Below are 24,279 nucleotides of genomic sequence, written 5' to 3'. Positions count from 1 at the left end.
TTCTAGGCAACTCTTCCCACCCTGCCGCCTGCCAGTCTATAGTTCTAGAGTCAGAACGCCTGAGTTTGTATGTAGCTTCTGCTGTTTACCAGTTGTGTGGCCTCAGGCAAGTGTTTAACCTCTCAGTTTTCCCACCTGGAAAATGGAGACAATATTAGTACTTAACTCATAGATTTGTTGGGAAAATTAAGTGAGTGTAGACATGTCAAGCATTTAGGACTGGGCCTGCCATGATCAGTATTGGTTATCATTATCATCATTGTTGTTATTATCTTTATTCTCTAAACTAGCTATTGGCAAAATCTCCCATTTAGCTATTTTCTAGGCTCCCCAAATTCCTTAACAACCAGACTTAACTCATTGCTCATCACCTTCCCCCCAAGTTCTCCTTATTTTTGTAAATGGTGTCAGCCACTCTTCTCCAGGCTGCCTAGGCCCAGAACCTCAGCTTGCCTTTGGTTCTCTCCTTTCCACCTCCACTCAGTTGCCTATTTGTGTAGCATCTACCTCTCTGTGCTAGAATTTATCCTTTCCTTTCCATTCCATTCCAGTTTAAATCCTCACAAACTCTCATCTGGATTATTCATTCACTGTGGCGCTGACATAGGAGGACAGGGTTTCTGTGGGCCAGGTCCTGGACCCACCTGGGTGGGCTGGGAGGACAGGATGGGATGCAGGGTGGGCCTCGGCAGTGTGAGGGACAGGGCAAAGGAAAGTAGGGAGAGAGCTGTCAGGAGAACCAAGCCACACCTCAGAGCCCCCCCCCCCCCGTATTTGAATTGCCTGTAGCTTTTATGTTCTTCATGGACATCTCTTTGCATAAAGTCCTTAGATCAAATTGAACCAAATCGTTCATTATCAGCTTGAATGATCACCTGGAGAAAAACTTCAGAAAGTGTTTTACCCCGATACCTGCTCTTTATCTTTGTTTCTGACATTTGGTGACCATCTTAGCTATGGTATGTGTAGGACCGTCATGCCCTGTCCTGAGCAGAGAACTCCAATTTTGAAACCTCAGAAGATTGATACTATGCTTGATGAAAACACCCAGTGCTGTATTGATGAGTGAAACCTCAGGTTGCCTTGGGAACACAGACATCCTTCCCGTTACTATAAAAAGGAACACAGTGACTGCAGTCATGAGGCAACCTACATTTTACTGATTCTTTGTGGTAAAAAAAAAAAAAAAAGTACCCACAGGGAAATGCTATATTTTTTAATAACTCTGATCAAAAACGTAAAACTTCCTGTTAGTGCTGATCAAATCAAGTAAATCCATTTTTAAAGATTCTATTCATTTATTTGACAGAGACAGCAAGAGAGGGAACACAAGCAGGGGGAGTGGGAGAGGGAGAAGCAGGCTTCCCGCCAAGCAGGGAGCCCGATGCAGGGCTCGATCCCAGGACCCCAGGATCATGACCTGAGCTGAAGGCAGACGCTTAACAACTGAGCCACCCAGGTGCCCAAGTAAATCCAATTTTTAAATGCTGTTGGATTTTACAGGGACCAAAGCTGCTCCCATCCATCTTTCTTCTCACCCTCTTCCCTGGTGCCCCCAGGATAATTGTTGCAAGACACGAATGAACTGTTTCCATCAGCAGGGATTGTAATAAAGGATATAATTTGTACTAATGGTCTTAGGAGGGAATTCCTTTGCCCAGTAGGGCCTGTGAAGGCCACATAAAGGCAGAGGGAATACGTATGCCTTCCCTGGAGTGGCCTGTTGAGGGGGTGACCTGGCCAAGTAAGCTTTCTCACTCCAGGTCCCCAGGGCAATGCATTCATTATCTTTGCCTCTGTTGCAGATTCGCACCATGGTTTCACTGCACTGTCATCCAGGAAAGTGGCATTGGGGCAGTTTGTTCCATAAAGGATGTTATAAAACCCTTAACAGTACTACTAATGCATTTAGTCACAGTCCTGCCTAAGGAAACAAGTTGTGCCTATTGATGCTGTCAAACACCAATAAGAATTTTATTGATTCTCTATTTTTGAAGAAGAATTTTTAAAACTACTACAGATTGCTACCCAAACGACAATAGTGTTTATTCTGTATTTATCATTTTCTAGCTTTGTTCTTACTGCTCTGTATTGTTGTAGCGCGAAACAAGGTGTCTACAGTGTGGAAAGGAAGACTTTGTCCTTGTCACATGTAGCACAGCTTACTAGAGCAGGGTTTCTCAACCTTAGCACTACTGACTTTTAGGGTTGGAAGATTCGTTATGTGTGTGTGGGAGGGGAGGGGAGCGGCCTGTGTCCACTGTGAGATGTTAGCATCCCTGGCCTCAACCCACTAGATGCCAGTAGCATCCCCCTCCACCCTAGTTGTGACAACCCCAAATGTCTTCAGACATGGCCAACTGTCGCTTAGGGGCACAATTACCTCTGGTTGAGAACCTCTGTATTAGAGTATAAGGTTTGTGTAGCATGCTGTTTTTAAAAGCAGTGGTCATTTACGCGTTGGTTTTGAGTCAGCTTTAATAGAAATGTGTGTAGTGACCTTTAAGTGTGACACTTTGGCTTATTTAAAATAATGTGGTGAATCCAAAACTGGATTGCTCTGATGGGTTAGCACGCTTAAATAGCAACAGTGTGGTGGTGTTCTCTGTTCGCAGTTTTTGCAGATGAAAGGCAACATGCACGATTTAAAAATACATACAGGGGCACCTGGGTGGCTCAGTTGGTTAAGCGTCTGCCTTCGGCTCAGGTCTTGATCCCAGGGTCATGGGATCAAGCCCCGAATCGGGCTCCCTGCTCTGCAGGAAGCCTGCTTCTCCCCCTCCCACTCCCCCTGCTTATGTTCCCTCTCTCACTGTGTCTCTCTCTGTCAAATAAATAAATAAAATCTTTAAAATACGTACATCATCAGTTTTTATCTTCCTGCAGTGAAAAACAAGGAAAGAAACAGTGACAGCCGCCACCATAGGCAAGGCAGCTGTGCTTTGATATAACTGTAGTGCACAAAAGGGTGTTTCTTATGTGTTGTTTTGAATGGCAGGGGCTTTTTCTGTGAAACAGCCAAAGAGAAGCCTTTACATGTCCATATGCCTTGCGACTTCACTTCTCTGAAGGCCTTGTTTTACTTTACAAAAATCTTACCCATGGGGCGCCTGGGTGGCTCAGTCGTTAAGCGTCTGCCTTCCGCTCAGGTCTTGCTCCCAGGGTTCTCGATCCAGCCCCTCATCAGGCTCCCTGCTCTGTGGGAAGCCTGCTTCTCCCTCTCCCACTCCCCCTGCTTCTGTTCCCTCTCTCGCTGTGTCTCTCTCTGTCAAATAAATAAATAAAAATTTAAAAAAAAAATCTTGCCCAGAAACAAATACCAAGATTTACATTTTACTTTTTCTCTTGTCACTATCACATCTGTTATCTGTTTTCTTTTTTTAAGATTTATTTATTTATTTTTTAATTTTATTTTATTATGTTATGTTAATCACCATACATTGCATCATTAGTTTTTGATGTAGTGTTCCATGATTCATTGTTTGCGTATAACACCCAGTGCTCCCTTCAGTACGTGCCCTCCTTAATACCCATCACCAGGCTAACCCATCCCCCCACCCCCCTCCCCTCTAGAACCCTCAGTTTGTTTCTCAGAGTCCATAGTCTCTCATGGTTCATCTCCCCCTCCAATTTTCCCCCCCTTCATTTTACCCTTCCTACTATCTTCTTCTTCTTCTTCTTTTTAACATATGTATTATTTGTTTCAGAGGTACTGGTCTGTGATTCATCAGTCTTACACAATTCACAGCACTCACCATAGCACATACCTTCCCCAATGTCCATCACCCAGCCACCCCATCCCTCCCACCCCCCATTGCTCCAGCAACCCTCGGTTTGTTTCCTGAGATTAAGAATTCCTCGTATCAGTGAGATCATATGATACATGTCTTTCTCTGATTGACTTATTTCGCTTAGCATAATACCCTCTAGTTCCATCCACGTCGTTGCAAATGGCAAGATTTCGGTGGGTTTTTTTTTTTTGATGGCTGTGTAATATTCCATTTGTGTGTGTGTGTATGTGTGTGTGTATACACACACACACCACATCTTCTTTATCCATTCATCTGTTGATGGACATTTTGGCTCTTTCCATAGTTTGGCTATTGTGGACATTGCTGCTATAAACACTGGGGTGCACGTACCCCTTCGGATCCCTACATTTGTATCTTTGGGGTAAATACCCAGTAGTGCAATTGCTGGATCATAGGGTAGCTCTATTTTCAACTTTTTGAGGAACCTCCGTACTGTTTTCCAGAGTGGCTGCACCAGCTTGCATTCCCAACAGTGTAGGAGGGTTCCCCTTTCTCCACATCCTGGACAACATCTGTCGTTTCCTGACTTGTTAATTTTAGCCATTCTAACTGGTGTGAGGTGCTATCTCATTGATGTTTTGATTTGGATTTCCCTGATGCTGAGCGATGTTGAGCACCTTTTCATGTGTCTGTTGGCCATTTGGATGTCTTCTTTGGAAAAATGTCTGTTCATGTCTTCTGCCCATTTCTTGATTGGATTATTTGTTCTTTGGGTGTTGAGTTTGATAAGTTATTTATAGATTTTGGATACTAGCCCTTTATCTGATATGTCATTTGCAAATATCTTCTCCCATTCTGTAGGTTGTCTTTTGGTTTTGTTGACTGTTTCCTTTGCTGTGCAAAAGCTTTTTATCTTGATGAAGTCCCAGTAGTTGATTTTTGCCCTTGCTTCTCTTGCCTTTGGCGATGTTTCTAGGAAGAAGTTGCTGCTGCTGAAGTTGAAGAGGTTGCTGCCTGTGTTCTCCTCTAGGATTTTGATGGACTCCTGTCTCACATTTAGGTCTTTCATCCATTTTGAGTCTATTTTTGTGTGTGGTGTAAGGAAATGCTCCAGTTTCATTCTTCTGCATGTGGCTGTTTTCAAAATAAGCTTTTGGGGCGCCTGGGTGGCTCAGTTGTTAAGCGTCTGTCTGCCTTCGGCTCAGGTCATGATCTCAGTGTCCTGGGATTGAATCCTGCATCAGGCTCCCGGCTCAGCAGGAAGCCTGCTTCTCCCTCTCCCACTCCCCCTGCTTGTGTTCTCTCTCTCGCTGTCCCTCTCTTTGTCAAATAAATAAGTAAGTAAAATCTTAAAAACAAAAAACAAAATAAGCTTTTGACCACTGGCAGCAATAAGTAGAACTTTAAGATTCGTGTACCTTTTGTTTTTCCAAAGAGGTACTGGGGGGCAGTTGGAGGGGGATGAGGTGTAGGGTAAATTTAATCAACAAGCTGGAGATATCTGCTGTTTAAAAAGACAAATCAGATTGCTCGGAATGATGCTGAGTGAGGGCACACATTTTGTTCTGCTCCTGTGGTTTAAGAACAATCTATTTGAGCCAGGAAGCTGTTTCTGCCTCAAGGTCTCAAAATGTCCTTGAAAACTGTCCTTGTTTAAGAATTCTATTGTGGCTGCTGTGAATGTCAGATGCCAGGCTTGTATATTGGGATGGGGGTGGAGCAACCCTGTTGGGTGTGCTTTTTATTTTTTATTTTTTTTAAGGAAACCTTATTTGTTTCCTTGCTTATTTATTTATTTATTTACTTACTTACTTTTAAAGATTTATTTGTCAGAGAGCACAAGCGGGGGAGCGGCAGGGAGAGGGAGAAGCAGGCTCCCCGCTGAGCAGGGAGCCCAGTGTGGGGCTGGAGCCCAATGTGGGGCTCGATCCCAAGACCCTGGGATCATGACCTGAGCCGAGGGCAGATGCTTAACCGACTGAGCCACCTAGGTGCCCCTGGGTGTGCTTTTTAGGGAATAAAGGAACAGGGGGTTATAACTTTGAAAAATCTTTTTTTTTTTTTTTTTTAAGATTTATTCATTTGAAGGGGAGAGTAGGGCAGAGGGAGAAGGAGAGAGTCACAAGCAGACTTCACACTGAGGACAGAGCCCGTTGTGGGGCTCAGTCTCACGACTCTGAGATCATGACCTGAACCAAAACCAAGAGTCAGACACTTAATTGACTGCACCACCCAAGCTCCCTGACTTCAAAAATTCTTAATATGTCTCTAAATTGTTTGTAATACAAAGGTTTTGTAATACACAGTCTTTTCCCTAGCCTCTTTATTTCCCCTTTGTATTTTGTTTTAAAATTCAGGAATCTTCTTCGAACTGCAGGTCTGACAACCACACTGATGACTTGGATTGGGTTTCCAAAGCCCTGTCGGTGGTCCCTCAAAGTGCTGGTGTAACTGGGGACTTCTCTGATGTGGGGTTGCACTACCATGAACTGAAACTGGGAATAGAGGGGCTTGGAGCAGGGAGGGTTCACTTTGAATGGTTGAAATGTACAGCTGTGGTCGAAGTTCAGGTCTAGTGCCCAGTGAGACAGCAGAGGGGGAGCAGGCAGCCTAGGAACAAGGGGCTGTCCACAGGGAGAGTGTCTGAAGGCTCCTGCCAACTCTGTAATGTGAGGATGGAGGGATCTTAAGTACCTATGAGCATGTCATTGTGTGGAAACACTGAGGAAACAAGGACAAAATAAGGGGCTCAAGACAAGGAGCCCTCTGGCCTGCCTAGCTCATGCTCAAGGGCATAAGCTCTTCCCACCATGGGGACTCTGGGACTTAATGAGCAGCTAGGTTGGGAGTGGCATGAAGATTGGCCAGAAGGGCCTCCAGTGATGCTCTGGGATCCTTGACACATCTTTCACTTTCATGGTCATCAAACATACACACCACCCTGAAGAGAACATCAAATGACAGTACTAATAATGGAATGTCACAGTTAATGTCTCTTTACTAGCTATTACCTGCTGGATTTTGTCCACAGTTTCAAAGAGATGTTTGTAAATCTCTTATACTTTGTTGCTGACAAAGCAAGTAAGAATCATCCTTTTCCCCTGTATTTAGCCCTTTTAACAGATGTTCAAGGCCTTTCTGAATCTTATCTCAGGATGATGGTGAGTTGGGGGCTTGCATTTTCACACATGAACCCTCACTGTAAACAACCACTTGTCCTGGTGTGCAACCCCAAAATCTGCCCCTGCCACACCCCTGAAGTGTCCTGGGTGATTTAGGCTTAGAAATATCGATGCCTAACATTTATCTGAGCAGTACACACATGCGTGCACACACACACTTATTCACTCACTCAAAGCCTCCCCACCTCTTCTTCTCTCCCTCCCTCTTTCCCCTTCCCCCTCTCCTCCTCCCTCTCCCTCTCCATTGATGCTCCTTGATCTCAGTGGGTTTGGAACCAGGCCCATCTGGCTCCTGAGCTCTTGCTTCCAGACACTGTACCCAGCTGCCTTCTCCATACTTTTTGGGGATGGGAGGGCTATTCAAGGGTCATTTGGTCTGCAAATCAGAGGCTTACCCCTTGCTTGGATACCTGCATCAAGTGAGCCTCTGGATACTCAAACCAAAGCCCCATGTGTCAGAGCCTCCCCACCTGTAAAGAACCTTGAGACCGACTTCAGACACCTGGCCTTGTGTGCCCTGTCCATGGTAGAAATCTCTATATTTGCTCTGCTTTCCGTGTTCACTCCCTTTTCTGGTGCCAGCTCCCACTTCTCTGGTTTTTTTGTGATCACGCTTGACAGGATGGGTGGAGTCCAAATTCTTACGACTGCAAACAATTCTTTGATGACTAGAGACACACATGGGGGAGTGGGCATGGATGTGGACGAGAGGTGATTGTCTGGTCACCACATGGCACAGAAGGCCGGGAAGGTGGATTTCAGCATGGAACCAACCCAGTTGCTTGATGAGCCTTGTGCTTAGCTATTGAAGGGTGGCAGAATATGCCACCCAAAATATGCCTCTTTTACATAAGGATTATTTTGTAAGGGAAGTCTATGTTTATTAAAAAAATATTTTTTGTAGTAGGGGGCGCCTGGGTGGCTCAGTCGGTTGAGCAACTGACTCTTGGTTTTGGCTCAGGTCATGATCTCATGAGTTGTGGGATAGAGCCCTGTATCAGCAGGGAGTCTGCTTGAAGATTCTCTCCCTCTGCCCCTCCCCCCTCTAAAATAAATAAATCTAAAAAATTTTTTGCAGTAGAAAGGGGGCCTATACCAGGAAGAGAGCTATTACCAGAGCAAACTTTTTCACCTGAGAGACACACTTGCACAGCAGGGCAACTTTTGTTTAATATTTCCTCCTCTCACCTTCCATGAATTGCATCCCCCCCAACAACATCTTTCTTTTGTCTCTAGCTGAAGATGGTTTTTAAACTTCTCTTTGTATTACAGGGGGTCCCAGCCAAGAACTCAGGATGGTAGAGGGAAAATTATGTAGGTTTCATTTAACTAGCAAATCATGTTGTGACTAGACTATGCTGAGCATATTGGGTCCTTTTGAAATGATATATATTTATATTAAATTTATTGTGGAAACACAGGAATCCAGGTAACTCCTGCCTCCCAGATCAAGAGCCAGGGTGGGAGATAAGTTTGTGCATCACAGTGCTCCATAATTAATCAAGTTGAATTTTTTAGCTGTTTGTTGTCTTCTTTTAGGCACCTTTGAATTTGTTCCTCTCACTTTCTAAGTGAATTATCAGCAAGGCAGAACAAGTCTTAGAATGGAAACTGTGACTTCTTAGGAAGCTGTTGGGGGTTTCCTGGGGGAATTTTGTGGGGCTCTTGGGAAGACTGAAATGTGGAGGTTATGATTACATGGCCCAGGCTTGGGCCTAGTGAGCGTCTGCCACAACTTGTTTAGTCTGTGTTCTCATATATCACCAGGGGAATGGGGCCAACTGTGACTACTCCTGCTGCCAGGTGTTTTCACAAGAGCCCACATAACCCTGAAGTAGGTAGTGATGTTCCTGCTTTTAGAAGAGCAGCTGGAAGCTCCGAGATATGAAGAGATTTTACTCAAGGTCCTTTGACTGGGGTACTTTTGGGCAGGCCGCATGGATGGAACCAAGAAGAAGCCCCCGGGGCCAGGCTTTACACATGAATAGGGAAGTGATCAACAGAGACAGTTTTCCTGGTGGCTGTAGAAAAGAGCCAAGCCATTTGGACATTGGTAGCTGGGATCTGGTGTGTGTGGAAACAGGTAAAGTTTAATAATGAACCTGAAAGAGGATGATTTTCAAGGCAGGGTTCAGAACCAAGGAGCTGGCTTGTTAGACCTCCTTATCTCCTGAAACATGAGGCATTTTTGAAGAGCCCTGCAGCTTGAGTCACCCTCCCTGGGCCTTTGCAAGTGACTTCCGTTTCCACACTGGCCCTGATGAGGCGTACGTACCTCTTGTCTCCCATGCTGCCCTTAAGAGTCTGAGTCCGCACACTTCTTCACAGGGTCACAGTGAGAATGTGGTTGCCTGGGATATTCAGGGTTAGTCATGGCAGCCTGGGGGCACTAACGACATATGGCAGGTCACCCAGCACTAAATTTTGCCTTTTCAGTTTGTTATCATAGTTGTTGTAGTGTTACAAATAGGTATCATACAGGGGTGCCTAGGTGGCTCAGTCGTTAAGCGTCTGCCTTCGGCTCAGGTCATGATCCCAGGGTCCTGGGATCGAGCCCCGCATCGGGGTCCCTGCTCCATGGGAAGCCTGCTTCTCCCTCTCCTGCTTCCCCTGCTTGTGTTCCCTCTCTCACTGTGTCTCTATCAAATAAATAAATAAAATCTTAAAAAAAAACCCAAATAGGTATCATACACAAAATGCATACATTTGAAGTGTACCATCAGGTGATTTTTTTGACAGGTGTGTACATTGCCTTCACCCAAGCCCCCCTCATGAATGAGCATAGTAGTCCTCCAACAGTCAGGGCCTTGGCGGGCAGGGGCAAGAGTTCCTGAGGTGCCCAGTGGGTCGGCCATTGGAGGCCTGGTGCGAGCTGAAGACATCGCTGATTTGAAAGCAGGGTTTAAAGATGAGGAGGGGGGATCAGGAGCTAGTTCTAGACTATAGTAGTAATAGCCATTGTGGTGGTGGTAAGGGTGATAATAATGATTGATACTGACGAATATGAATGCAATCTGAGAGCTTAATATGTCCTAAGCACTTGTATTTACATTCTTATTTAAGGACCACATCTAAACCAATAATGATGATGATGGTGATATCATTAGCTAATATTTATTATGTGCTTTTAATATGTGCTAAGAGCTTTACATATATTCTACTTCAGACTTCACATTACTCTGCAACACAGGTACTACTATTATCCCTGTTTAACAGATGAGAAAACTAAGGCTTAGAAGCTTCCTTAGTAGTCACACTGTCAGTGTGTGCTGAGCAGGGATTTGAGTGAGCCCATTTTCTTATGCTCCTTTGTGCATCCCAGTAAGAATAGCTCCCAGTTTCTGGACATCTAGATTCCTAGGGCAGTATTCTTTCCTTTAGGTGGCCTTCCTTTTCGTCAGTCCTGAGTTGGTGCCTGTCAGCTTGGGAGTCAGCCAGACTGGCCTCAAATCCAGGCTTTGCTACATAGCACCTGTGACTTTGGACAGATTTCTTTTTTCTTTTTTTTTTTTTTTAAGATTTTATTTATTTATTTGAGAGAGAATGAGAGACAGATAGCAACAGAGGGAAGAGGGTCAGAGGGAGAAGCAGACCCCCCGCTGAGCAGGGAGCCCGATGTGGGACTCGATCCCGGGACTCCAGGATCATGACCTGAGCCGAAGGCAGTTGCTTAACCAACTGAGCCACCCAGGCGCCCTGGACAGATTTCTTAACTTTGAGTCTGTTTTTTCATCTGTGAAATAAAGGTACCTTCCACCTCCTAGGATTATTGTGAGCATTAAATAACACTTGGAGAGTATAATGCCTGGCAGGAAATATGTGCTTAATAAATGGTACCTTTAGAAAAAACAGTCTGGCTCATGAATATGTGTACAGTTCACGAAACTGGGCACAGTTGCATTTTATAATGTGACACATTTTCACTTGATTCTGGGGAGCTTACTGGAGTTGCTGGGGTGGTATTCTTGGGACAGCTGATTATGTGTATGTGAGTATTAATTAGGAAATTTACTGTTGAAGTAGTGAAGAATAGCGTCAGCATCATACAGCCTTCACAATGTTTCTGAAATGTCATCTATGTATTCTTTTTCTGGTAAGAAATTACTTACGCTGTTAAAGACAGGATCTCATTTCTACTTATTTACCAGAAGGGGCATGTGTCTACGTGTGTAGATACAAATGATGATTGGTAACTAATACTCTTGGCAGAAGATGAGAAATCATCTATCTATATCTATATCTATATAATATAATTTTTATGGAAGAAGAAAGCTTGCCCTGGTTTTAGCCTGGTGCTATTGCATGCACGCACTCTATCTAATTGCCCCATTAGGAAAGATAGCAGAATTGGTTTTCAGAAGACTTCAGTAGTGGAAAAAGAAGAGCACTGAACAGGAACAGGCTGGCTGGAATGGCTAACAAGGAATAGTTCAATTTGTTGAGCTCCCACTATGTGCTGGGCACAGTGAAGCAGTCCCTGTGATCTTCCCTTTAACCCTCATTGTGAGTAAGATAGGGACTACTATTATCGCCATTGTTTAGAAGAGGGATCTGAAAGCACTTGCTACAGGACTTCACCCTTCTGCCTTCTTCCAGTAACCCTCTGCAGAGAGTTTTGTGGCATATTGGTGATGATTATGTGCCAGGTTCCAGGATGAGGAGGAGATTCATTCTCATCATTCAACCTTAATGTCAAAGTGCTCTGCTGTTTATGTTTGTTTGAACTTCACCCAGTTCTACACTTAAAAAAAAAAACAAAAACTGTTCATTCTCTCTGTTATGCAATTCTTGTTTAAGAAAATCATTTAAGAGGGGCACCTGGGTGGCTCAGTTGGTTAAGCCTCTACCTTCAGCTCAGATCATGAAGTCGGGGTCCTGGGATTGAGCCCTATGTTGGGCTCCCTGCTCAGCGGGGTGTTTGCTTCTTCTTCTCCCTCTGCTCATCCTCCATCCTGCTCATGCTCTCTCTCTCTCTCTCTCTCATAAATAAAATCTTTTTAAAAAAAGAATCATTTAGGGAATACTCTTATCACGTCTGCATTTTTCTGGAAAATGTAATTCATTTAGCTATTTTAAAGGAAACCTATAGGAATTTAGTGAGCATATTTTATAAAAACGTAACAACAGCATAGATTTGTGTACATTCTTATGTCATTCCCTATTTCTCCACTTCTTTCTTTTCAAGGATGTTTTAGTATCTGTATGCATTTTTAAAAATTTATTTTGATACCTGGATGTTTATACCTTCATCCTAGTAAGTCAGTTGCTGTTGAACATAAAAGCTAGTTCCAGCCCTGCTTCCTTCAAAAGTATAAATTATGACATCATCCTTGAAAAAGAGAGATGTTGAAAGTAGTGACCTGGGTGGTAATAGTGACTTTTTCTCACCCTTGAAAATAGAATTTAAACCAATTCAGAAGATTGTAGCATTTGAGAAATGGATTGGATCAGTGGTTCTTAAAGTGAGGTCCCCAAACCAGTAGCATTAGCATCACCTGGGAACTTGTTAGAACTGCAGATTCCCAGGCCCAGCCAGCCCTACTGAATCAGAAGCTCTGGAGGTGGGGCCCAGCAATTTGTTTTTCACAAGCCTTCTAGGGGATTCTTCTGATGTGTGCTAAAGCTTGAGAATCACTGGATTAGTGTTTGCCCCAAAATTCTCCTGCAAGTTATTAAGGTATGGGGAGAAGTGGTATCTTTCTAAGACACAAATTGCAGTTGAAGCCACCCAGTTCCGCTCTTATCAGAGACAGAAAATGGAATTAATGGCCACCACAGGGTCTCTATAACCCTTGATTCTCCTGAGGTTAGCTCCTCCCTAGGTATTTGTTTCTCAAATAAATATCCCAAATAAATATCAGAAGCTCATGTGTTAACCAAAGAAATAGAACTCAGTAACCAAAAGAGATTAAAAGCAATTCAGATCTTTACAGGAGATTAGCAAAGTGTCAGAGGATTAAATTCTAACCTGCAGCTCTTTGCCTATTCCTCTGGCTCCCAGTATTACACACATACATACCATACCTTCCAGGAGTTTCTTGAAACCTTTCCTGTGTTCAGCTCCCAGGCAGAATTGTACCCAGAGGCAGCCTTAACATGGCTTCTGACTCCCATGTCCACCTCTTACTTCCTTTTTGCTTTTGTTCCCTCATACAAAAGGTTTGCTTCCCTTTACAGTGTCTGTTAATCAAAGCTGATTCACTTCTTACAGTCCTGAAACCCTTTTTACTTACATTCTCCATTTGTATAACAAAAGCCCAAGAATTCATCCAGCATATCCGATGGGCAGATGAAGGAAGCGAAAAGGATAAAGATAGTTCTTTTTCTGGTGGAGGAAAGGGACCAAACCCCCCCATCTTTGCCACTTGCTCGCTCGTTCACTCACAGCAAGTAGAGGGTTGAATTGGGCCCCTGAGAGCTCTTTCACCCGAAATTCCATGATTTGTGATCTCGAAATTGCCGATCATACATTATTAAATTTACTTTATGGGGATTTTTTTGTGCATTGTACACTGGTATGATTAAGCCCTGATTTTAACAGTGTAAGGGTTGATTTTTTATTCTCAGAATGCCTTTAATGGATATGAATTCCATTTTGGAGAAAAATCAGGTTGCCAGACAAGAATCTTCTTCAACTCTTAGTGCTGTTGGTTTTCATTACAGTCCACTGCATTAAAGCAGTCATCCTAAAGTATGGATGGATGCTGACAGGACCTACTGAGAATTGAGATTTAGTTCCACATTGAAAGAAATGTAAATAGAAAGTTTAGTGACCCTATGGGATTATAATTGTTTTTGAGATTTTAATTGAAAAATATAAGGCAGGGATATGTCATGCTTTCTGGACAAAAACAGTACCCTCATGCAAAGATGAAAAAGGTTCTAGATTCTATCAACTGATTTTCAGTTTAGACGGGTAGGATTGAAGTTCAATGAGATTTGAGGATTTAACTATTATTTTCTAGCATATTTTTGCATACACCATTATCCCTTCCTGGAACTTTCACCTTCCTGCTCTTCAGTGATCTGAATCTGATCCTACAGCAGAGTCTAGGAAAAAATCACAGTGGATTGAGGGTCAGAGAGGTAATGAGAATCTTCCCACTTAATATGACATTGGGTGTGTCACTTGACTTTTTGAGTCTCCATTTCTTTAATCTCAAAATATAACCCCCCCCTAAAAATAATAGCCACTAATATTTAATGAGCATTTATCATAATGGAAAGTTTTTCGTATACATCACTTCATGTAATCATAACTGTTGATCATAACACATTTACCATTTATTGGTATTTTTTCTACCCTCTCCCTTTTTGAACAAATAGCAGATATATTTCATTTTCTTTCAATTACAAACATTCATTTTTGCTCCCCAGTTTTATAAAATATAACAAAGATCTTGAGATTGTGTGGCAGATACTTCACAAAGATGTGTGTGTGTATATATATATACATATATATATACATATGTATGATTTTTATGTAGTCAGATGAACTACATTTATTCTCATTGTATGGAAAATGCTTTGTTGGAACCAGATATATCATTTGGATGTTTGAGAGGAAAAAGTAAAAGCGGTAACTTGGGAGACTTGGATGAAGGCCACAGATGAGATTAATTAGGCTCTGGATTTTATTTTATTTTTTTTAAAGATTTTATTTATTTATTTTGAGAGAAAGAACATGAGCGGTGGGAGGGGCAGAGGGAGAGAGAGAAGCAGCCTCCCTGCTGAGTGGAGAGCCCGGTGCGGGGCTCAATCCCAGGACCCTGGAATCATGACCTGAGCCCAAGGCAGTTGCTTAACCAACTGAGCCACCCAGGTGCCCCGGTTGTAGATTTTAAATCTCGTTGTGGAGCCCTCCATAAGATGGTTTTATTTTCTTTCTGCAAAATTGTATTATTGCAATATAATTCACATAACAGTTACCATTTTGAAGTGTAAACTTTGGTGGGTTTTAGTACATTCACAGTGTTGTACAACCATCATTACACCGGAACATTTATTTCCATCACCCCTAAAAGAAATCCTGTACCCATTAACAGCCCATCATTCCCTTCATTCCTTTTTTTATAACTGAATAATATTTCATTATATGGACATACCATGTTTTATTTTTTTTATTTTTTTATTTTATTTTATTTTTTCCATACCATGTTTTATTTATCCATTCGATAGTTGATGGACATTTGGGTTGTTTACACTTTGTGGCTATTATGAATAATGCTGCTATGAACATTCATGTACAGTTTCTCCTCCTCTTTTATACTTACCAGCACTTTATTGAGGGGTCTGCTCCCTGGGAACTAAGAGTGAGGGGAAAAGTATGTGATCTAGGGAAGGAAGGAAAGGAAATAAAAGGTGATATATCATCAAGCTGACCAAGGCCTTGCAGCCGAACACAGCTTGTGATGCTTGGATCCACAGGCCATGTCCAGGGAGGTTATGAATCCCAGTGACTCAGAGCAGTCGCTGGTAGAAACAAGGGCAAACAATTCATCCGTTGTTGCCTTCCTGTCTCAGTCAGAGCGCATGCCACAGGGCCTTAACTGCTTTGTCTTCTGGGTCATGTTTCCTGGCCTCCGCAGGATTGGCCTAGTCAATGTCAAGGTGCTATTGTTGTTCCTTTTCAGCTGATGCCGTGTATGGGGGCTCTTCTGTCGGAGTCAGTGGCAGGAGCTGCTTCCAGGGCATGTTGAGTGAGGGAACTACATGAGCCATCACTAAATTCTGCCTGAGAAGCATGACAGGTGGCTGAGGTCCTGGGTTGGTGAGCCCATGAGGCTGAGGAGTCTAGGGTGGTGCATAATCTGGGTCCCATACACTGAGCGATCAGAAACGGTTGCTTGTTTGCTTTTGGTTGATCGGTGGACTGGTTTTCTGGTTATATTGCTGTGAAAAAAACTACACCAAGACTGAGCAGTTTATAATGTTGTCTTCTTTGTCAGGGTTCTGTGTGTTGCCTGGGGTTGACTGGGTGGTTCTCACTTGATATCTGTACTGAGGGGCAGCTGAAGGGCTGAGACGGCAAACTCAGAGGCTGCAGTTGGTGGTAGCTTTTGGCTCTGCTGGTTGGAGCCTTCCCTGAGACCCATTGTTTAACTTGGCCTTCTCATAGCGTGGGGATGTATTATAAGAGGGTGAGTTCCCAGAGCTAGCATCCCATATCCCTTTTAAGTATGGGAAATTGACGTTTCTCAAATAAGTGGGTCTGGTCATACAGAGGCCACAGGAATGATGTCCTTGTCCTGATGCTGTCATAGGATCATAGGAAATGTGTGTCTTAATATCCCCTCCAGGCCTGGCACACAGTAGGTGCTTGTGAACTCAGAGAGCATTTATTAAGTGCTTAATATGTACAGAATACTATGCTAGGCCCTAGGGGCTATGGGAAGAAATGGGACATGGGCCTTTCCCTTAAGAAGCTTATATTGGGTTGCCTGGCTAGCTCAGTCGGTAGAACATGCAACTCTTGATCTCGGGGTTTTAAGTTCAAGCCCCACATTGGGTGTAGAGAGTACTTAAAAATAAAATCTAAAAAAAAAAAAAGAAAGAAAGAAAAAATAAGCTTATATCCTGACAGATGGACTGGAAAGGGGGACAGTTGGAGGGTAGAGCTTCCTGTGCTTGAGGACCATGAATGAGAGAGGGATCCCAATTTGAATTAAAGAAGGAAAAGGACTGAGAGAGGTGGACCACTGATGGAATTTAGAGGAAAGATTCATTTTAGCCTTGTGGGGGAGCATGGGGAGCAGTGGGAAAAGCTGCTTTCCTTTCTTTACCTTTGTACTCCTTGTCCCAACTCCAGCAGTATAACAGGTACAAAGATGCTTCAAGATGTTACTTGTTTATATAGATATTACTGATAAAAAGGTTTAAATGTTCTACAAATGGGGAAGTTTCGGTCAGTGGGACATAATATTCATGGCCTATTCATTCAGTAAGTATTTAAGTACCATGTGCAAAGTGCTGGAGATTCACAGATAAGAGCTTAGAGGGCAATGGGGCAAATGAACAGGCCCAGACCGTAGCACGTGGAGCAGTAACAACCGTGGCAAAGGGAAATGCTGTGTGTGGGGAGGAGGGGGGGGGTGCAGGTGGTCGATCATCTCTTTGCATTCCTTCCATCCCACTTTGTGAGCCCCACATTCTTCTGGGTTCTGGACATCCACAGAGGAGCCACAGGCAGGGCCATGTACTATAGAGTCAGCACAATCTAGAACAGTGGTTCTCAAGATGTGGGCTCTGGACCAACAGCATCAGCCTCACCTGGGAACTTGTTAGAAAGGCAGATTCTCTGGCTCACCTCAGGCCCACTCTGTTACGAGCTCTGGGGGTGCCATCCAGCAGTAAGAGTTCACAAGCCCTCCAGATGGTTCTGATGCATGCTCCAGTGGGAGGAGTAATGGGCCAGACATTTCTAAGTCTTGCTGCATGTTAGAATCATGTGGGAGCTTTTAAAGCACTGCCACCCCCTTTACACCTGAGATGTTAGGTCAGCCTCTGGGAGGGAGATGCATGCATCTGTCATTTTAAAAGCTCCCAAGGTGATTCCATTGTGTAGCCATGGTTGAGAACCACTGGTCTTGATGCACTTAGACAGATGACAGCACAAATGAGTCACCATGGAGGTGAAATGTGTCCATGCCTGCCAGTCCACAGAGGGGCGCTGGCTGGCACTGAACTTATTTGATAAGCTCTTCATTTCTTTTCCCTTTCTTTTTTCTGGACACTGACTCAGTTGCAGTGATATGAGTGTGATTGGGAAAGTTACTTTAAAATTTATTTAATACATGGTGCGCCTGGGTGGCTCAGTTGGTTAAGCAACTGCCTTCGGCTCAGGTCATGATCCTGGAGTCCTGGGATCGAGTCCCGCATCGGGATCCCGGCTCGGCGGGGAGCCTGCTTCTCCCTCTGACCCTATCCCCTCTCATGCTGTTTCTCTCTCTCTCTCTCTCTCTCTCTCTCTCTCAAATAAATAAATAAATAAATAAAATCTTTAAAAAAAAATAAAATTTATTTAATACAATTAATTTTTAAAAGTTGAACACAGCTGGCTTCCCCTAAAAACTTTGTATTTTCATAATGGTTATTACCAGTACCATGAATAATTGACTGATACCAGCTCATTAATATTCTAGTGGGAGAGTGCTCAGGCTAATAAAATTCATTTTAAAATTAGTTTTTAAAAATGTGTTGCTACAGCCCAACGGTAACGGAAAGTTGCTCCAAGCAAGAGCACATCAGTGAAGTATGAAATTTTATGCTGCTTTGTTAACATAAAATAGTTGTTTAGCCACTCAGTATCCCTGTTTCATTCTCATTTCCATGGGATGAGTTGCCCAGGAAAAGGCCTCCGTTTCGGTGGTGCACGTTACCTGAATGCTATTGTCCTGGGAAGCATTACTGTATCAGGAATGGGGCAGGCTTGGCTCTGACATGTGTACGGCTTGTCCTTCTCCTGGGTGGGACACCTCCAGGAAGGTGTCCTCTGCTCCCTCTATGTGTTTGTTCTCCTCCAGGGCTTCACCCCTGAACCATATTTTTTTAAAAGTAAACTTCCTATTTTGAGGTCATTGTAGATTCACATGCAGTCATAAGTGATACTACAGAGAGATCCCATGTACCCTTTACCTGGTTTCCGCCAACAGTACCAGCTTGCAGCACTACAGTACACTGTCCCAACCAGAGTAGTGACACTGGTACAGTCAAGATAGAGGACATCTCCATTACCACAAGGATCCATGCTGCCCTTTTATAGCCACCCACTTCCTTTCCCCCTGACAAGCACGGATCTATTCTCCATCTCTTCTCATGGGGTTCAAAGATAACATTGGGTCTCTGGTTTAATAAAAGACAAGGATACGCATAAAGTATGAGGTATAATGGACAAAGGATGATTGATTGGGTAGGAAAGCTAAATACTGTAGGATTTCAGGCCATACAGAAAGAAGGCTACCTTTAGGAACCAAATGGAGCATTAACCCTTAAGTATACTGGGTCTTTAGAGGAAGTCTCTTAGTATTGTTAATGTTCATGTATTATTTACCCTGGCTGTGTTAATAATGGTCTACCTCCATTCCTCTGGCTGTGTTGTACTAGTGCTAATAACTGGTTAAGTCCATGGCCCCTAACAAATAGGGGTGGTCTGGTTTGTGCTCTCCCCTGGGATAAGCCCTGTGCTTCTCAGCAGGGGCTCCTAGAGGATCATGGACAGTCACAAGATGGAAGTTGGAGATATGAGTTAATTACTTGGCTTCTCTTCAAACAGATGTTCTAGAAACAATTGCTTAACAATTCTTGTAATCAGGAGAGGCTGACACTGTGTGGAGGAATGAGGCCCTACCTCAGCCTTACTCACCTAGCAAAACTCAACCCTGATTGAACTCTGAGATCTTCCTTATCCACATGCATCCCAGAGCAGCTGAGTGTTAAGGAAGAGAGTCACAAGAGGGAGCTGCCAGACTTCTCTTTCTCTTTCAGTGCTGTCCAGTATGGTAGCCACCAGCCTCATGTGGCTGGTGAGTGTCTGAAATGTGGCCAGTGTGCTGACGAACTGAACTTTTAATTGCATTTAATTTTTTTAAGTTTATTTATTTATTTTAGTAATCTCTACACCCAGTGTGAGACTCAGACTCACAACCCATGCAATCAAGAGTCGCATGCTCTTCCGACTGAGCCAGCCAGGCACCCCTAATTGCATTTAATTTTGATTTTCTTAAATTGAAGTAGCCGCACGTGGCTTGTGGCTGTGTGTGACAGTACAGAGACTCCAAGTTACCCATGTTAGACTCTTTGAGTTGCTTCACCCTCCTTAGTGAGGCCAAAGCAGAACTGCTTTTCATGGTTGTTCCCAACATTCTTTGGCTAACACCCTTTCCCACCCAGCATCAGCCTCTCTAAAACATTTCCAAACCATCAGTTTGAAGAGGAAGCAAATATTTACTCTGTCTGGGCAGTGGCCATATCTGTGGCCAGCCAGCAAGTGCGTGGCTCATAGTAGTGCTTACTTGATCCCTCTCTAATGAGTTAGACTTAGACCTCTCCCCATCTTTGCAGGCTTATTCCTGGGACAAGGATGGGATTTGTTCCTTGTGTGTGATACTGGGTCACAACTTTTCGTTCATAGGCACTAAGATCAAGCTGTTACATTTCTTCCTTTGCAGGAGAGCAGTAATTAAGAGTGTGGGTCCTGGAGTTACGTTCTTGGGGTAGGATCTGGCTTCTCCACTTTCTGATGGTGTGACGTCAGACAAGTTAATTAACCTCTATGTGCCTCCCTTTCTGCACCTATGAGGATCAAAATAGTCCCTGCATCATAAGGTGATTGAGTCAAGTAAATCCAAGAAGTGCATTAGATCCATAGTAACTGGGTGACCTCCTGTTATGATGAAGCACGTGGTGACTATGAGCATGATAATGAAGATTTTCTGGAAAGGAAATGATTTGTAGTTGTGACTCTTACAAGTGCCCACAAGGGGGCAGCCCAAAATAATGCATATCCCTGGAACAGAGCAACTTGTGTTTGTAAAGCCTCTGGGTAATGTGGCCAGTTCCAAATGTGGTTGGCCCTTTTCCCTCAGTTTTTTTCTTCTGTTTGAAGAACACTTTCCGTGGTTCTCAGGCTGTACCTCAGATAGAGGGCTGGCCCATTAACATCTGAAGGGTGGCATGGGCAATACGGAGTAAGGTTCAGGTCCTGCGGGGATGGACAGATTGATATGGGTGCTGACACAAGCAAACATCCGTTCAGGGGTGCTAAGCTTCTTTTTGTAACTTTTCACACAGAAGAAATTCTAATTAGTCAAACTCTTGAGGTAGACACTAGAGCCTGAAAGTGTTTAGAGAAAAGAAAAACCTGGTTTTGTCTCCCTTCCACCGACTACATGCCTGCTTTTGAGCATTGTGTGTTCACTTTAGGGGCACTGTTGGGGGGCAGTGCCCCGAGCTGGGGTGACCCAGACATACATAAGCCACCCTTGCCTCAGTAGCCTCTCCCTCCTCCCAGGGAGACTGAATCAGAGGAGAATTCTGCAGCCAAGCAGAATGAAATTAGACTTCTGCTAACTGTGTGGGAGCACAGAGCATTATAGGTTCTGGGGAACTGTGGGGTCTTGAAGGTGGGTGGGATTTAAATAGGTGTTGGGGTGTGGGAGAAGGGGTATCTTGAGCTGGAAGGTGTGTAGAAGAAAGGGGCAGTGCTGATGTCAAGTTGGGAAGAGAGTTTCAGATCAGACTGTGGGGAGCCAGCAATGATGAGCTAAGAAGTGGGCCTTCAAATTCTTGATGATGTTTATGTTGTTGGTAGTATCATAGTTAAGAGTTAACTAAAAACAAACATGGGTAATGGCATTTATAGTCCAGGTTGATTTTCTAGTACTTCAGTCTTGAGCTTTAATATCCCTGATATGTAATCCAAGATGCAAAATCAGATGCCCATGGGGAGTTGTGACAATCCAGTGTTTATCACATCCATCCCTATCTGCATTCCTGCTGCCTATACCGAGTCCACGTCTCTGGTCTCTCTCTTGGACAGTCACAGGAACCTCCCCAAAAGGGGTGCAGGTAACTGTGGCAGCAAGGCACACAAGGATGTCAACATGTGACACTACCAGAAAGGAGGGCCTGGGCACCATGACAGTGAGTCTGGTTGTAGTAACACAGAAGCTGATTTCTCCAAGATGTGCTTGAACGTTATGTAAGTAATGCTCATGAATGATTGATTGTGACTGAGTGCAGTAAATTATTTCTAATCCTAAAATTACCATGAAGCTCATTTGATCTTTCATTCAGAAAGCGCTTTATGGTCCTGTAGAGGGTGGGTGGAGATGCAGAGCTCCTGGGGTGTTTCCTGGACATTTATGGAGGAAACTGCCATCTGTTCCATTTTGTTTGTTGTAGATATTTAAATGACAAACAGGAATATGTTATATTTCTTCTTTTTGATTCTAAAATACTAAGATTGACATTGGAGCAAATTTAGCAGAACCAGAATCAAACTTGAGTGTTGTATTTCTCAGTGCTTACCCAAGGAGCTTGTACGTGTCCCTCAGCACTTGGCTCCCTTCAGAAAGTAGAATGTTGACTATCTGTGTAATAATTGTGTCCACTTTTGTGCTTCTTCTCTCCCCTGGGAGCCAGGCTTGGGGAGGCCTGGTGGGCTTTTTTGCACCCTGCCAGGCCTCCCTGGCATTTTCTGACCCTCTCCAGGTCCAGTCCTGGGGACAGAGGGAAAGGGCATGGTTCTCCAGGATTGGCATTGAGGCCACTACAGCACAGCTTGGTGGGTGAATGTGGAAGCTGTGGCTGCCACCCCTCAGCTCTCAGGGCCTGGCCGTGTGTGTGTGTGTGTGTGTGTGTGTGTGTGTGTGTGTGTGGTGGGGAATGGTGTATTGGGCCTCCATGGATAAAGTGATGGCGATGGATGATGTATGTGTGTGGCCAGACCCAGGGTGCGGGACCAGTGGCCCCTGACACTCAGCAGGTAAGGAAAGAGGGAAGAATTATTTTAACATGTTTTGTTTTTTATAGGTATGGATGGATTTTTAAGATCTGATGAGAGACAAAGACTAGCTAAAGAAAGACGAGAAGAAAGAGAAAAATGTCTTGGTAAGTTGTGCCCTTTGGCTGTTTAGGTCCAAGGGAATAGAGATGTGGTGGTGCCTTTTCTGAACACCCTTAGAAGTTGATGACTGAATGGGGAGAGAGCTGGGACAATTGCTAAATGAACATGAAGCACTGGGAAGCAAATCGACACTTTGGCTGGCATGTTCAAAATTGTTATTTAATTCTCAGAACAGTTCATTTACTCACTTAGCAAACATTGAACCTCTGCTATGTTCTAGATACTCTGTTAGAGACTGTGGGTAAGATGGTGAAGAACAAGAAACAGTCAGTGCCCCCACCTCCTCAGGCATCCACTATGTGCAATCACTCAGGCTCTTTCCTGGGCATCTAGAAGGGCCATCCTCAGAACTGAGAAAATTAGCATTTAAGATATTTTCTGTGTTAGGGTGGGAAACCCAGTTGAGAAAGGCTCTCTTCGCTCTTGCAAACTATAGACAGATAAGTACGATGTGTTCCCCACAGGGTACTGTGGGGTAGGTAACTAGTGGTTTCCCCACTGAATTGACACAAGTGAGCTTTCAGGTTCTTCTTGATTGGCTCCTGCCAGTTGGTCACATATTGTTTTCCCCAGGGAACCCTTCCCTGACACCACCAGGTAGATAGTCCTTAGAAAATGTCTTGAGGGGAATATCATGAGTTTGCACCCTTGCCTAGCTCAGTGTCTTCCACATTTTTTTTTTTTTTTTTTTTTTTAGGAAAAATGCTCTTTATTTAAATAAATGACTTAGAAGTCATTTCTCGATCTAGTGTGTGGCTTAGCCACCATGACAGCTCTGACTTGGTGGTAGCAGCAGGAGTTGTGGCTGCCGTGTGCAGGGGCTGTTACCATGTACTTCCCATGCTTGGTCTCATCTATTCTTCACCACACTGTGAGTTTGCAGACACGATGGTCCCCACTTCACAGAAGAGGAAATCAAGGCAGAGAGATGATGTGGTTAGCATGCCCAGAGTCACCCATCTAGTGGCAGAGATGCCAGAACCTTTCATCTCAATCACTGTAGCCTAGAATCCCACTGGGCTCTTCTTTGGTCTCACTCTTGCTTCTGCATTTTGGTTAATCCAAACCGCGTGGTGTGCTCTCATAATGACACCTCCCTTCTGCTTTCCTTCCCTCAGCTGCCCGGGAGCAGCAGATCTTGGAAAAACAGAAAAGAGCGAAGCTCCAGTATGAAAAGCAAATTGAGGAGCGATGGCGGAAACTGGAAGAGCAGCGACAGCGGGAGGACCAGAAGAGGGCAGCTGTGGAAGAGAAGAGGAAGCAGAAGCTCCGGGAGGAGGAGGTAAGGTCCCAGGTTCACAGCAGTCTGCCTTCAAATACAAACATGCTAGTATATTTAAATTTTAATGCACTCTCTTGCTTTAATCATCCTTTCTCTACATTACCTTTTAAAAAAGAAACAATGTTGTTACCACTGTAGAGTCCTTTATTACTAAACTTTGAAAATATATTTAGAAAGCATATTTGGGGTATAGATTTTCTTAACAAGTATATTTTAAGGATGTAATCAAAGCCTTGTATCAGGTGATGATCATTTTTTATTCATAAGGTATAATGACTCATCATTTAGTATAAATAATATAGAGGTTTATTAATCACCGGCTCTATAGGATTCAGAGACATTTGTATAGATTTGGTATCTTTTTTAAATCTCTGTATAGTTTATGACTATACATCTTTTACCCCTTCCTCTTTTTTAAATGAAAAAAACGTGAAAATG

The 24,279-nt window shown here is 43.7% G+C and overlaps 1 protein-coding gene across 1 annotated transcript in view; it reads left to right on the top strand.

The window, feature by feature from the left end:
* MAP7D2 (MAP7 domain containing 2) overlaps nucleotides 1–24,279 on the top strand; it is a 111,430-nt gene that overhangs the window by 31,191 nt on the left and 55,960 nt on the right. The window contains exons 2-3 of the mRNA XM_035000550.1: nucleotides 22,466–22,543; nucleotides 23,678–23,841. Coding sequence (XP_034856441.1) covers nucleotides 22,466–22,543; nucleotides 23,678–23,841 — 242 coding nt within the window. The remainder of the gene's footprint in view (nucleotides 1–22,465; nucleotides 22,544–23,677; nucleotides 23,842–24,279) is intronic.

This window comes from Mirounga leonina, unplaced genomic scaffold, assembly GCF_011800145.1.
Source record: "Mirounga leonina isolate KUSES-001 unplaced genomic scaffold, KU_Mleo_1.0 Mir_101595, whole genome shotgun sequence".
In the NCBI taxonomy this organism is placed as follows: Eukaryota; Metazoa; Chordata; class Mammalia; order Carnivora; family Phocidae; genus Mirounga; species Mirounga leonina.
This window is presented reverse-complemented; position numbering and strand designations above follow the sequence as displayed.